General features: G+C 39.3%; 1 protein-coding gene across 4 annotated transcripts in view; it reads left to right on the top strand.

The window, feature by feature from the left end:
* Positions 1 to 14,747, top strand: part of fstl5 (follistatin-like 5) — a 198,847-nt gene that overhangs the window by 165,588 nt on the left and 18,512 nt on the right. For all 4 annotated transcript variants that reach the window (XM_026182979.1, XM_026182971.1, XM_026182987.1 and 1 more), the window contains 2 exons: positions 10,660 to 10,686; positions 10,907 to 11,025. In XM_026182979.1, coding sequence (XP_026038764.1) covers positions 10,660 to 10,686; positions 10,907 to 11,025 — 146 coding nt within the window. The remainder of the gene's footprint in view (positions 1 to 10,659; positions 10,687 to 10,906; positions 11,026 to 14,747) is intronic.

Raw genomic sequence — 14,747 nt, 5'->3', positions numbered from 1 at the left:
ATACAGGTTTAGTCATTCTCAATTCCCTAAAGCCATTTAAAATAATGCCTATCCATAAATATACAAAGTAAACTTACAACTCAACTTTTTTACAGACCGAGGATGAGGATTTCTTAAAGGCCACAAATTATTCTCATTTTAAGTAGACTTTATTATATGTTTTCAGAGGTGACATACACGTCAGTAAGCACAAGTAGTCTGAATACAGTAAAAGCAAGTAGTTTGTGTTTCATTTTTTGATGTATTTATCAAATGAATTACAACTATAACCTTTGAAGTATGGTCATTTCTAATAAAATGTACTCATTGTTGGCTCTTTTAACTGCTCTGTTATCAGAGTTCACTGTACAAAGAGAATGACATTGGCAGGTAAGAGACAGATTCACTGACCGCTTCGTGGTGAAGACATTCCAGACCCGAAGGCAGTGTTAAGAACTTTGAGTGCCTTCTTGATATGGGGAGGAAAACTTCACCGGTGATTCTACACAAGCATGAAACAGTATACTGGAAGCCAAAGCCAAGATAGAAAATTCCCTCCATACCGTGTATAAATGGTGTCTCTGGATCCAGATCAGTTTGTGCTGTCTTGAGCAGGACATTCAGTCATATTTGTTTGGTAATGGAAGATCGCATTGCAGAAACAAGTTAATTATCCAGTTCATAGTAACTTAGTGTTTCTGCAGTGATACAGTTAACTGCTCTGAGTAAGGTCACTGATCCTACTGATGGAGATTTACTTCTGCCCTGATGATTTTGGAGAGGATATCCTTAAGAATGCAAGTCAGACTTCAGAAACTACTCGCTCATGTTTCATCGTTACTAAAAAGAGCTCATCCATTAGCTTGTACTGCTAGCTTGGAAGGATGATTTCACTTGAAAAGTGCTAAACAAATGGAGATCCTGCAACGCCAACTGTCACATTGTGTAGTGGGGCTATTTATTCATGTGTGGACTTTGGGAATATCCAAATTTCCCACTGTGTTGTTAATTTAAAGTCTCTGTTTTGTGACTTATAGAATTATGTGATTGCAGATTTTTTTTTCTTTTTTTGTAAATGAAACAATAAAGTAAGACGAGCCTTTCACCCTTTTAAAGCATATTTTTAGGCTCTGGCACCGACTCTGAATTTAATAACAGCTGGGCTGTGTTAGCTGAAGATGTGCATTAAAAGTTTTGGAACACCTGCTATATGTGTGTATAATTCATATTTTTCATTAATCAAAAATTGGACAACCAACTGCAAACACTGTGAATCATTTACATACAATACTTAAACACCCCTAAATAAAAATACTTTTTCACATATAATTGTAGTACTTCTGGTTTTCTAACTTTTCGATGCTCATAAGTACTGACTTAATTGTGTTTATGCTCAGGGACAACATATGCACATTATTAAAACAGACGACATTTGCCTCAAGTGCCAGAATCAAGGACGCTTTCAAGCAAAAGCTCAATACTCTGATCCTACACAGGATGAGATGCTTGTGGGCATGTTGTGGCAGCAGACTACCCTTGATCTACCAGCATTGATCTGAAACAGACAGAGATTTAAATGACACGTTGAGATTACACTTGGAAATGTTTTAGAAACCTTCCACATTACTTTTGTGGAAAGTAATGATCTCTTTCTGTGGAATCATTGTTTATGACCCGCCTTGGGCTTCTCATTCAAACACTTCAATAAAAGAGAGAGGAGAGCTGAATAACTAACTAAGGCAGTTGTCAAAGGGCTGAATACGGTATTAAGCAGGAGATGAATTGAAAAACATGATTTGATGAGCAAGGCATGAGTGATCTTTTTTAGATGAATCCACCAGAGGAGCTTGGAGGTCAAAACCTTCTCTTCACAGGCGCAGCACTGAATTGTTTTTCTCTCAGATTTATCCAAGCACTTTGTTGTTTGGGAAAACCTGAGCAGTCACTATTCTGAGATCTCTTTAACAGAAGCTGTCACCAGCAGGCAGAGCACCATCCATCTCTGACAGTCTGCCGCTAAACTGGCATAAATATCTGCCCTTCACAATGTGCCAATTATTTCTGCAGTGTCAGAGGATCTGCGAGACTCAAAGCGAGTGTTTGTTGCTTTGGTCTCTCCACTTTGTTATGTCTCCACATTATGCTGCACTTCATACCTCATATCAGGGACTTACAATACTCTACAGTGAATCTAGTGGCCCGAGTTACTGCTTCTTTACCTTCATTGAAGTGCACTCGTGGACCAAATAAAGAACTTTTAATTATGCAGTTATTACTAGAAATAATCTTGTGAGAAAATCTGCCTTGCACCGTTTCAAGGGCCGATCATATCGTTATCGTCTAAAGCAAGCCACATATTAACTTTATTTTTATGCCCACCAAGGGGTATATGTGATTAATTCAGTGTCTCTGTGTATTTGTTAGCGAAATTACTTAAAAGTTTGCAGGTGGATTTTGGAGTGATTCACGATCTGGATCCAGGAATTTTTGGGAGCAAAACTGGACGATTCATGTCATATCTTCATTAATATGAAATTGAAAAGTAAAATAAAATGGGAAACATGATCTTGGCTTTCTCAAGAAATATCACAAAGTATCCACTTGGCTCCAGTGACTGAACTATTGGATAGTGTGGTGGGAATGTTGAACAGAGGTTTGGTTTTGGTGTGCTGTTTTCTGTGCATGAATAGCTTTTGTATACGTTGTTAATCAAGGTAGCTGCTCTGCTCAGCAGCTATGGTTTGATGCAGCTAAAGTTCTACTATTTTTGATGAGTTTTAATTAGAAAGATAATTAACATATAGAACACAGCGTGGTGGTAGTAGTTGTCTTCTGTAGCCTTGACCCTTTTAAAGTGGCAACTTTCAGCTGTTTTACCGTTAATAAATGAGTCACCTTACATTGCCTTGCCAAGTGAAAATATTTGCTTACTATAACAAGACAATTGTTTCCTTTTGTGCCGCCTTTCCTTTTTTCTGTCTTACTTTGTGGTGGCTGTGCTTAGTGTATAGCCTCCCTCTAAAATATGTGACTATTTAAGAAAAACAAGAAACTAAAGGAAGCATTCAAGTTTTTTTTAATGCAAAGAAAGAAGCAGCTGTTTAACAGGTGGATGGAATTTTTAAAATCTCCATTAAATATTTTTGTATCTGAATCTTTCATTTTATATAATTTATTAAAGTTACAAGTAAGTTTGTTACTGTTACAATATTTTTAAACTCACTTACAGGATAATGTATTTTGTCAGATATGTTTAGTGTTTAATTGCAACATGCATTTTTCACTTGTCTCTCTGTTAGCACAATAATTACATTTACGTTTTTGATACTTTATATATATATATATATCACCCTGGTAACCCACTAAAGCCACATGTTTTAATACTATGGCTGTTTGTGGCATGGTTAAGAGCAGATGAGGTGAATAACATTGATGGTTTCATAACAGTGCAGTGTTCTGCTGGGAAAACATCGGCTCCTGGCATTCATGTAACTTTGACTCGTACTACTCACAGATATTAGCCTCCCCAGTAGCACCTCACTAAACTGTAAAAACATCTAATCATCTGACATTAGCCAGTCCCATTTCCCACATTCACAGGACCCAAAAGATCTGGTGCAAGTACCATGGTACCAGATAGTGCATGACACCCACAGAGGTCCTGAAAGGGTCATAGCTGTTTTGGCAGCTCAAGAGAAAGATGGCTTTTAATGTTCTGGCAGGTCAGGTACATCCCCATTTTTCTCTTTACTCTGGTTTTGACTCACAATTCCAGTATCTATTTATTATTACTATATTTTCTCTGCTTTATATTCTTTCCTCTGTACTCGTTGCTTCGTGACTCACTGTAAAGGTTCATTAATTAATGTATGACCTTTAAATACTCCAGCAGGAACAGAGAGTCTTGAAATTCGAGTGGGCTGAAAAGTGAGTTAAGCATTTCCGCTGCGAAACATCTCCACTCAGATATGATTCACCTATTGAGTCCTAAAACCATTATTTTGTGGCAAAGCTGCAGACAAGGTACAGTTATTTCACCTGTAGGGTACAGACAAATTGTTTTGGAGAAATTCAGACTGTCTTCAGTCTGAATCAGTCTGGATATTCTCCAGTCTTGAGATTTTTAGGGCTCTGTTTTCATGTTTATTTCGCACTGGTGACATTTTGTCCTTATTTCTTCAATTGGCAGTTGGGTATCTTGAGCCATTTCCACATAAGCACTGCAGCCATGAATTTTTCTAGGGCTCAACCAGCGGAGGTGCAGGTAACACAGCGAGACTGAACACTGAGCCAGTGTTTAACCTGCCAGCTCCCTGCTACAAAGTCAGTGTAATATCAGGCTGTCTCGATGTTTTAACAGAGCATCTAATTGTTCTGCACATTCACCACTAGTGAGTGGGCGTCACATGTTTTTCTTCCTTTAAACTCTATTGTAACAGTGTCCTCATCTAAACCACACAGAGCCTTTTTTGTAGTATGTCCCACATGTGGAAATTATCACAACCTAATTTTCCTAATTTTGTACATGTGTGAAAATAAAGATAGTGACTCACTGTGTGCAACTGTAGGAGGTGTGATGTGATTCTGAGGTTGATGCTATGCTGAGGTTTATTGCTTAGAGCACTTGTATTCCAGAATGAGAAATTTTAATGCATTTTGTTAATTTTTTGCAAAGTGACACCCACAGCTCCCTTTATTCTTGTGTTCTTCATCCCACTAGTGTAGTGTGTTTTTCAACCAGCTAAGTATCTAGATTGAATCATTAATGTCAGACATAATAGAGCAATTTGTGATGCTTATCAGCTTTTTAATACGCAGAAATAATCAGGCAACCTTTCCTGTTCCACCTCAATAGTAATGTTGTGTTGGTGCGAACCACAGTTGGCATAGAGGCTATTTAAATTTTGTGCAAGTAAACAGACTAATAACTACAGATACCTGCTGATCTGCAAGATAAGCAGAGAGGTATGTGACCAACAATAGACCATTAAAACTTCTCGCACAGTCACTTACTGCTGGTCCTCATCTGATGTCTGTATCTAAGCCATCGAGTGATGAGGTCTTAGGATCGTCCATGTTAGATCTCAGTGTGGTCCTCCAACAAATTCTTGTTTAAAGTAACTTAAACTTTCAGATATACACCATGAAAAGAACACTAGACATTTTTACAGCCCCACAGCTGATATCTACCTGTAGGTAAACATTTATCACTGCAAAACTTCATGAAAAAAAAAATTATGACATGTCCAAAGTAAATTCAAAACTGAGATCATTGGTCATGTGCATTTCTTAATAACCCCATAACTTTTTTTTAATGTTATTAAACCGATAATTATGTTAGACTGTTGTCTTTGCTCCATGTTATGTCCTCTTCTATGCCACTTTTTTCCTCCCTCAACACTTGTCTGCACACCTAGCTGTTTTTATTCTGTCACGTTTTCTTGGCCATTTTATCATATCTTGCAGTTTGTAAGCTTTTGTTCCAATCAAACACGCCACTGCTTGATTTTACAGTTTCAGATGAAGGGGAAGATCTAATCAGTGAAATCTGCTGCTCAAGTGATTGGTTGGAACAAAGCCCTGCAATCTCCTGGGCCTCGGCGCTACACAGATGAGAACCACCGCTGCACACCGAAGTCTTCACAAAGCTGTTTTAATGCTATGCTGTTCGCCGTGCTGTCTGCTTCATATCCTCTGAACACAGAAGATCAGCTCGAGCCAAACTAGCGTCCATGTTTCCATCAGTAGCGTCCCTCCCCATCACAGCAGGCTTTCACACAGCGTTGGACACGCTGTCAGCAACAAGGAACTCTAACCAGGCAGTGACGCTATCTGCAGTGTCAGCAGCCTACTGCCTGTCGACTGAGTTTCACGGTGAAGGCTTTCCGAAATGAATAACGTAAATCCAGTGGAAAGTTTTAACACCTTTAAGCCCCAGCTACAACATGACAGCTTATGAATATTTGTGATGATTCTTTTGAATGCTAATGTAATAATACTAATCATGAGGATAATGATCATAATCAGTACAAATCATGAACAGCAGAGGACACAACACGAACACCACTTAAAATCTATTTACACTTGAATGATTATAGTGATTACATTAAACCTGGTTTGTAGAACTAAACTGGCTGAAAGGTTGAATGGATTTAGTTGCCATGACTTTGCAAAGTATTATAAATGTGATAGAGCATGATTCATTTAGTGATGTAATAAAAATAAGAACCCACAAGGGTTTTTTTGTTCATAATTATAGACGGATCACATTGGCTGCACTGCTACAGCGGATATTCATCCGTGTATGTCTCCCATAGCAGCCCGTGTTTGTGATGAAGCACAATCAGTTAAAACAAGTTTTATTTTTCAAGTTTGGATGTTTGAAGTGCTTTCCAGTAACTCGTTTTTTTTTTTTTCTCCTTTCTGAAAACTCTCAGGGATTAAGTCTTTTGAATACTTTTCATCCTAAAGAGATGATACAGTCTTCGGTCGTCCACGGGCTCCCAGCTCTAATTCAAGTGCCGTCAGACCTGTTATTTTGAAAGCTTCCTCGCTCTACCTGACTTTAAATAGTACTGCTGGGAACTTGCTGTTGAAGCACAGAGCTGCTAAAAGCAACGGGGGAAGAAGAAAAAAAAAAGCTGTTAGGAAATCTAAAGAATTTCGTGACTGAAGAATGGATGGGTTAAATATAAAAGCTAAAAGACTTTCTCTGTATGAAGTCGGACTTGATCACTAGGTGACTCATAAGTATTTGTAGTGCAGAGAGAAGAAGCCAAGTGAGAAGCACAAGGCTCTGAAAATGATATTGTTTCATCAGTATTCACTTTAACGCCAGAGAGGCTGAGCCACCATCAGTTGATAGCCACTTTAAATAAGACATGAAATATCTTGGCGCTTAAAATGACCCTTCATGACTTTTCTTCAGCCGTATCAACCATCATTTTTACATTTTGCAAAACACGCAGGAAAAAGATACTCTGCTTACCATCTGAGAGCTACAGCTTCATGACATTTTCTCTGACCTTTGACTCACAAAGGTGCATTGCTTTATAATTCTCATTTCCTAGAACTGGATAAAGATTTCTGCTGTGGCTTTTCTTTGTAAAGCATACGGCTCATGATATGAAAATTGCCCCCTAAAAATTATACTCTGTACTTCTCATTGTGTTAAAGGGCCTGCACATTGGTAATGATGTCAGACCTCTCAGTAGAAAGACCAACGTGTATATACTGAAAGCTGACTTAAAAGCATTTAACTAGTTTTCTGTAGGGATCGGCATAAGCATAAAATTTTAAATTATTTGTCTTAGCACAATTTAGAACCAGAGTATGGGGAAAAAAAGCCTCAGTGTGACTCATGTGTCAAAGCTCCACTTCCATCAGTTTGACATGTTCATCTGTCAGAAAAATGTGCGAGTGATGATAGAAGCAGTTGGGGGCATACAGTCGAGATAGATTGGACAGTTTGGAAGCGGGTCTCAACTCGAACTGTTTTTTGATTCCCACCCTGCGCCCAGAGCGTTGTCTGATAAACTGAGGGTTAAAGGGACAGTTCACTCTAAAGTCAGATAGCTATGGTGTGAGCTGCCAGTTGCAGCGGTATCTGCCTTCTCTTTTATTTAATGGAACTAAATGGCACTCACTCTTTGGTGCTTTGAAAGTAAAGGAAAAAAAATCTGGGATTACATCCCATCCAATTTAATATTGTATATTATGTGTATATTTACATACTTTTGGGCTGTCACTACCATGAGCACCTTGTTGTGGATGAACACTTTCTTCTTTATTGTTACATATTTGGCATACGTTGTTGCATTCGTTTTGGAAATTACTCAGTTCTCAGTAATGGTGTGCAGTTTTGTGAGTTTTTCTTTTTTTTTTCACTTAAACTGCAGCAGTATGAGACAATAACAGTCAATAATCCAATAGATGGAAACTTGGTTTTAGTATTTTACCCAAGGACATTTGGCATGCATACTGGCACGGCGAAGGATCAAACCACCAATCTTCTGATTAGTAAATGACTTGCTCTACCTCCTGAACTCCCTCCCTAGATTTATAATTGACTTCTAAATGAAGTTTCAGGTAAATTCCTGAGCTTTTTTCACTTTAAATCAGAGACATTTAGGCAAAAATCCAGATATCTCGTGTGGCAAAACCAATGTTTTTTATTCATGCTGAAAGTCTAAGGAGCTTGGAAAGAAAAGTGTCTGGACTTCTTCAAGTTGCTTGAAGACGTTTCACCTCTCATACAAGAAGAAGCTTCAGTTCTGAACTGAAGAAGCTTCTTGGATGAGAGGTGAAACGTCTTCAACGTCTACGATGACCTGGATGACAGAGAAGCTTCACAGACATTCATGCTGAAAGTACTGTATTCTTCACTTGTAGGCAGCGTCACTCATAGTGTAGAGCAAATTAAGAAAATAGTCTTTCTTGAAAACACCTACAAGAAAATTGATCAACTACCTAATTCTAAAAATCAGCACAGAGAAAATTCTAAAAAGAGAACATTTTGGGGTTGTAGGTAAAAGGAACATGCATTTACCTATTCATTTTTTTTTTTTAAGGAGCATTTGAAAAGTAGTATTAGACACTGTTCATTAAAGACAAATTTCTGCTGATATCCAGGTTTACAGGGCTTGGCTAAGAGCCAAAGGAGAGAGTCCTAAGACATCTTGATCCAGGCCTCAATGTACTGCAAGTGGGAGTTGGCAGGCACATGCAAAAATCTTTTTGGCTTTACACAGATTTGTGGGGTACCTGCTCTGCATGCTATCAGTGTTCTCAAAAGACTTTTGTATCAGTGTAGATGATGAAAGAAAGAAGAGGAAGAATGATATTTCTGCCTGTTTTCTCGAGCATTATTTTTTCACTTTCTGAATACATAATGCTAGAGCAGCGAGCAGGATTTGTACTTCCAAACTGTTGAGAAGGTGTATGTGTGTAGAGCTTATAATTAAAGCATAAGTCTTGGGTCAGTTTTTCCAAGAAACTTCGTAAAGAATACCTGGAAAGAGCAATAAAAAGCTGAACACCTAAGGCAGTCATCCTGAATTTCATTATACATTTGCATCTACTGTGACCCAATTACTTTAGCTGTATTATACTGTCTTCTGCCATGCCACTGTGGTGAACACCACGGGCTGTTTGGCCCACTGTCGCAGCAGCGTGCTCTTGTAAACAAATTGAATTTATGTAACCTTGCTGACGGGTAGGAACTGCGGAGGCCAGACTGGCTGGTGAGCGTGGCGTCCCCGATGTTTGTAGCCCAGTGGAAACATAGTTATTACGGCCAGAAAGAGTGAACTCACTGCCTACAGTGGCAGCCAGCTTGTTTTGTTATATGGATGATGAAGTTGATGTATGGGCTCCTTGTATGCGCAGAACAGCCACAGTGTTTCTGCCAAGTGATGAATAGCATCAATACTGTGGACTATTGGAAAAGACCGGGGCACACAAGATCTCATCTCAGCTCCTCTTTTCCATTTTCCATTTTTGGCAGATCTCAAATAAATTGTATTGTTTTCCTTTTTGTTTTGTCCTTGCCTTCCTTCCTTCCTCGATCCTCCAGACCACGCTATGCACCCCGCTCCTTTTGTGGAACTTTTAATGAGCTAAAAGGTATGCAAGAGTGCACAGGAAAGACTTGACAAAGCACTTTTGAAAGATTAAGGCTGACTAACAGCACAGTGGTGTCTGGTTGGCTTTGTCTCAGCTCTCTTTTCTTTCTCTGCATCCGTCCACCTGAGCAAGAGGCTGCGGGAATGAGCACTGCACTAGAGGCGAGATTAGAATCGGATGTGAATTGGCCTGGAGATTGGTTTGTAGACTGAAAATGCATGAAAATGGAAGATGGAATGGAAGCAGAGAGAAGACTGGGGGACACATGAACAATGAGAGAAGGTCACAGTTAAAAGCCAGTGTGAGATGATAGTGGTGGTGGTGGTGGCGGGTTGGAGGATGAGAATGATTGAGTGGAAGAATTTGCTCTTATCTTTACATGGAAAGTATATAATAGCTCTAGATTTTCTTCTCACTATTTAGTCTTATGATGTCATCTTTTCTCTCAGAGTATCCAGCGGCTGCTTTGAAAGCCCACTGTCAGTCTGTGTCTTAGGTCGCCAGTGAACATTCAGGGTGTTATGTGGCTTTCATCCCACATTTCATGTCATTAGTCACTTCTAAGTGAATTTAATGAGAAATTACCTGTTATAGCAGCCAAAACAGGTTTCATGCCACTGAAGAAGCAGCACATTAATCCTTCCTAATGACTTATGATAATCATCTGAGCCTGAAACCTGTGGACTACTCATGGGTGTCTAAGGCAGCTTACCCATAACGCTCATATTGATAGATGATGATCTGAGGTCTAAGGTTTTTTCTCCTCTCTCTTCGTAAGATTGCAGCATCCAAAAATCATAAGCTGTTTTACAGTACTTGTTGTTGCCTGCACTCCATTTTCCAGTGTTTGGAATCAAATTATTTCCAAGCAGAGGGCTCCATCGATTGTTTGTTGCACTTGGTGTCAGACAGACAGCTTCCATAAAACTTTCATGTGGTCTACTTTCCTCTTTGCCTCAACAGGAGTCAGTATTTGGGTGTTAGTTCTCACAAAGGGACACTATTGATTCTTGCATTTATTTTCATCTGTGCTTCCCTCTTTTTCCTTCCTTGCAGTGGCAAACATTTTGTGGCGGGAAGAAGGTACGTCTAGACTGCTTCTGCTCCACTATAGCATTCATTAAACTGAGTTAATTGAATTTCTGTAATAGGGTTACTGAACTGTGATGAGAAGGATTAAGTGATTTGATGCTTCGAGAGTAGATAACAATGTTATATGCTTATTTCCGTTCCAAATGTTCATACTGTGCAGTCTCATAAGCTTTTTCACGTATATAACGGCGCTGTTGTTACTCTCTCGCAGGTCTCGGCATTGGCAACATGTTCTATGTGTTCTATGAAGACGGGATCAAAGTCATTCAGCCGGTTGCATGTGAGATCCAACGGCATATTAAACCCAGTGAGAAGCTGCTGGCTCTGCAGGTGAGTCGTCAGAAAACATTTACGATTCAGTGACTTTTTTTTATATTCCATCATTAAAAATGTACGTAAAGCCCAAGTCCAGTCAGAAGGTGGTAGTAATGCTGCCAGAGGTGTTTCGTAAGCCACCAGTAAAACAGCAAGATGTGTAAAGACGTCTAACTCAACCAGGCAAGGCTAGCATATCAGAAGTCGACCATAGCTATATGTAGCCACAAGGTGGGAGACTGGAGAAGGTTGCCGTCTTCAAAGAGCAGTGAAATAGTTCTCAATGAATATCTAGTGTCAGTTTTGGGCCTTGCTGTTAAAACAGATTATAGTTTATAATGCATTTCTAAAGCAGTGTGTAGAATACTGTAAATTGTAATAATTTTTAAAACATTTTTACAGAAGACCTGAACCAACAGTGGGTTTCTGGTTAGAAACACTGTTAATGTATCCAAAAGTATAAAGTGTAAAAAAAAGAAAAACACTTGTGTGAGCCCTATTGTGCTTTCTCTGCCGACATGCAGCATAAAAGGAGACCTCTATGGTGTATTTAACAGGGTATTTTCCTCTTCCTTTGTATAAGTGTCAGATCTCCAATGTTGAAAATTAATAGCACCTAACCTAGTATACGTCAAGTTTAATTGCAATAATTTTAATGACATTATTTAATATGAATTCATGCCTCTCCGCAAAACCCATTTCTTTTCCTAAAGTCCAAAGACTGTTATGATTTGTGCCTGCCAGGAATTCGCAACACTGTGAAATGTTTTATTTTAACTTTGGAAGATCTTGTCAATGACCAGTTAATTTAATGAATTGGAAGCAGAGAAGAGGTGGTTGAATAGTCTTGTAAGCCCTTGGCTTGCATAGATCAAAAATGTCAGTGTTTGCATCTTAGTGTTTTACAGTGGAGTCCTGTGAACAGACAGGAGTGTTTGTTAATGTCTCTGAAAAAGATGTAATGTGTTATTCACTATTTATATCCTACACATCAAGTGCCATGCTATCCAACGGAGTGACAGCTTCTGTGAGCAGTTGGATTTATCTGAGATTCAGAGTCAGCTAAGCTGCCGAACGCTCAACAGTTGATAGTCACTAAACTGTCCAATATTGATATGAGTGATTCCAAATATGATTTAAATGTAGATCTGCATTTTCTCACACACTTGATAAATGATAGTGTAATTATCTTATGTCAGCAATGCTCTTCTTTTTCTCCTGATTTTCAAATGAATGGACCTAAAGCTTGCCATTGCAATATAGATTAATTTGAACATGTTTCAGAGAAACCCCAGAGAGAATCAAGATCAGACTAGACAAGAAGAGTCGTCCATGGTGGAAAAATCCATCCCAACAGCTAGGGTGATGGGGGCAGGGCTAACAGGTAGAGACATGCAGCCAATTTACCCATGAGATGATGCGCTCCATCATCTCCTCCCCATTTACCAGATAATTTCATTAGAGCCGTTTTCACTGAAGTAAGAAAAACAAACATGTTCTGTAAACCTGTAAAAACAACAGGCTCAAACAGTCATTTTTATAACATTGTTCAAATAAATATGTCATTATTTTTCCTTCTGTCAGATAACTAATGGGGGAAGAGTAAAGCAAGAGATTGACAGGCAGGCCTGGTGCAGTGTACTGATGTGGATGCAGTACTGATCTGAGGAGCTGAGTTTGAAGATGAGGCTGTCGATTTATTGGTCAGTCTGGGTTCCTAGCTTCACTTGTGTCTACAACCTTCAGTGACAGAAAAAAGTAAATCAATGTTGCAGATTCAAGAAATTGGCTTCTTTTAAAGGGTGTCTGGGCATAACAGAGGGTGAGGAGTTGAGCCATTCTTGAGTAAAGCCTCCGCTTCTCCGAAAAGGGCATCTAATTAAGATGCCTTCAAGGTAAGGTGTTTTGGGCATATCACCAAAGTGGGGATCAAGGGGAATACCCAAGAAAGCTGGAGAGATGCATCTCTTGTTTGGCCTGGGAATGTCTCAGTTACCCCCCAGAAGAGCTAGAAGCAGTGACTGGTCTAAGCATCTGTGTTTGGACTGCTGCCCTACGACCTGGATCCTGATAAGTGGTAAGAAATGGACAAATGGATGGACAGTTGAAGAAAACAATGTCCACTAGACACGTAGGGTACCCACTGAGTCATGGTGTTAATTCACTAACATAACTCATGCAGTCAGAGTGAGTTTCAGATGGCAGTGGACTGTTTACACCAAGCCTCCCCTACTGAGACACCGTTTATCACTGAAGCTTTCAAGCAGCAAAACATTCAGAGCACCCAGCTGATAGATACCTGTTAGATTTACACGTGTTCTCGAATAGCAGCTTTCCTCTGAGCTGCCTTTCATCCAGGAGCTCTGCACTGATTGGACGGCTGTTATACATAAAGCGATGCCATGAACGCGCAACAATCAGCCAAGCGTTCCTCTGAGAGGTGTTTGTATTAGGATATCAATCACTGCAGCACTCCACTCTTGTCTTGGTGGATTGCGGTGTGAACACATGAGGCCGTTTCCCAGCACAGTGCTCACGTTTTCTCCATCACAGAGGATTGATTGCTTATGCACAGCCAATCCATTATCCAAATCCACCAGATAGACTGCTCAACTGCGATACATGTCGTATGGAAGAAAACACAATAACGTCCAATTCTGCTTCAGGAAGCATCTTTATTTGGTTTCCTGTGGAACAAAGGACAATCAGATGTGTTATGAGTTTTGTTTTGTTTTTTATTACATATGCTACAAGGTTATGTTAAGTGCGGTGGTTGTCTTAATGTTTACTGTAAACAATAACAATAGCTTATTTTTTATAGCACCTTTTAAAACATACAAAGTGCTTCACAGTTTGGTGAAGACCACAAATTAAAGATAGTTATACATGTCTAAATATACAAATGTGAGTTAAAGATACAGCCTTAGATTTTCCCCTGCACATTAGAAGAAGAATAGTTATGAAAAAGGACAAAAGGTTAAAAACTAATGACTGCAGAAAACGTTTTCTCTGCACTTGTTTAAAACAAACAACAGATTTAGCCTGTTCCAATATGTAGGAGCTACAACCTCAAAATGATCCCCTCTGGTTTTAAAATAAGAGCATGGAACAGTTAAAAGAGTGTGTACAGATTATCGGAGAGGCCAACTGCCACAGTAATGTCTCAGCACATGTCCCTGTATAAGATGGAACTTGGGCCATGTAGGGCTTTATTTAATAAAATTTTCAAATGAATTCTGAATTTCACTGGAACTGAAAGCTTGTAAAGGCAAAAATATAGCTAGTTTTTGTTAGCAGCCTAGCTGCTGCCTTCGAGAGCAGTTAAAGATGGCCTATTGCTGAGTGTGGGATGCACACCATAAGTGAGTTACAGTATTTAAGACAGAAAAAGGCAGGAAAAATTCAAATGCGTACTAAATGTTCCACATTTTTGGGTGTTGGTAAAGGTTAAATCAAAGAAACACGGATGGATGCGCTCAGATGGATGCAGTTTGCACTTTACCATCATGCTCTCGGTCTTTTGTACAATACAAATAATTTCCATATCCACGCAGTAGACTGCGCCACTATTTTCCTACTCCACCTTACTCATTCCTACTCGTGATGACCGAGTAACAGAACCGAGTAATAGAACTGGACCAGGAGGGTGTGGTGTGACCATGAGGACTGAACAACGAGTGGAAGAGTAGCTGTTGGTGTTTCCAGAGTAGAAGGAGCATAGAGAACCCAAATGCTTA

This window comes from Astatotilapia calliptera, chromosome 2, assembly GCF_900246225.1.
Source record: "Astatotilapia calliptera chromosome 2, fAstCal1.2, whole genome shotgun sequence".
Classification (NCBI taxonomy): domain Eukaryota; kingdom Metazoa; phylum Chordata; class Actinopteri; order Cichliformes; family Cichlidae; genus Astatotilapia; species Astatotilapia calliptera.
The sequence above is the reverse complement of the archived record's forward strand: the minus strand, read 5'-3'. Positions and strand labels throughout refer to the sequence as shown.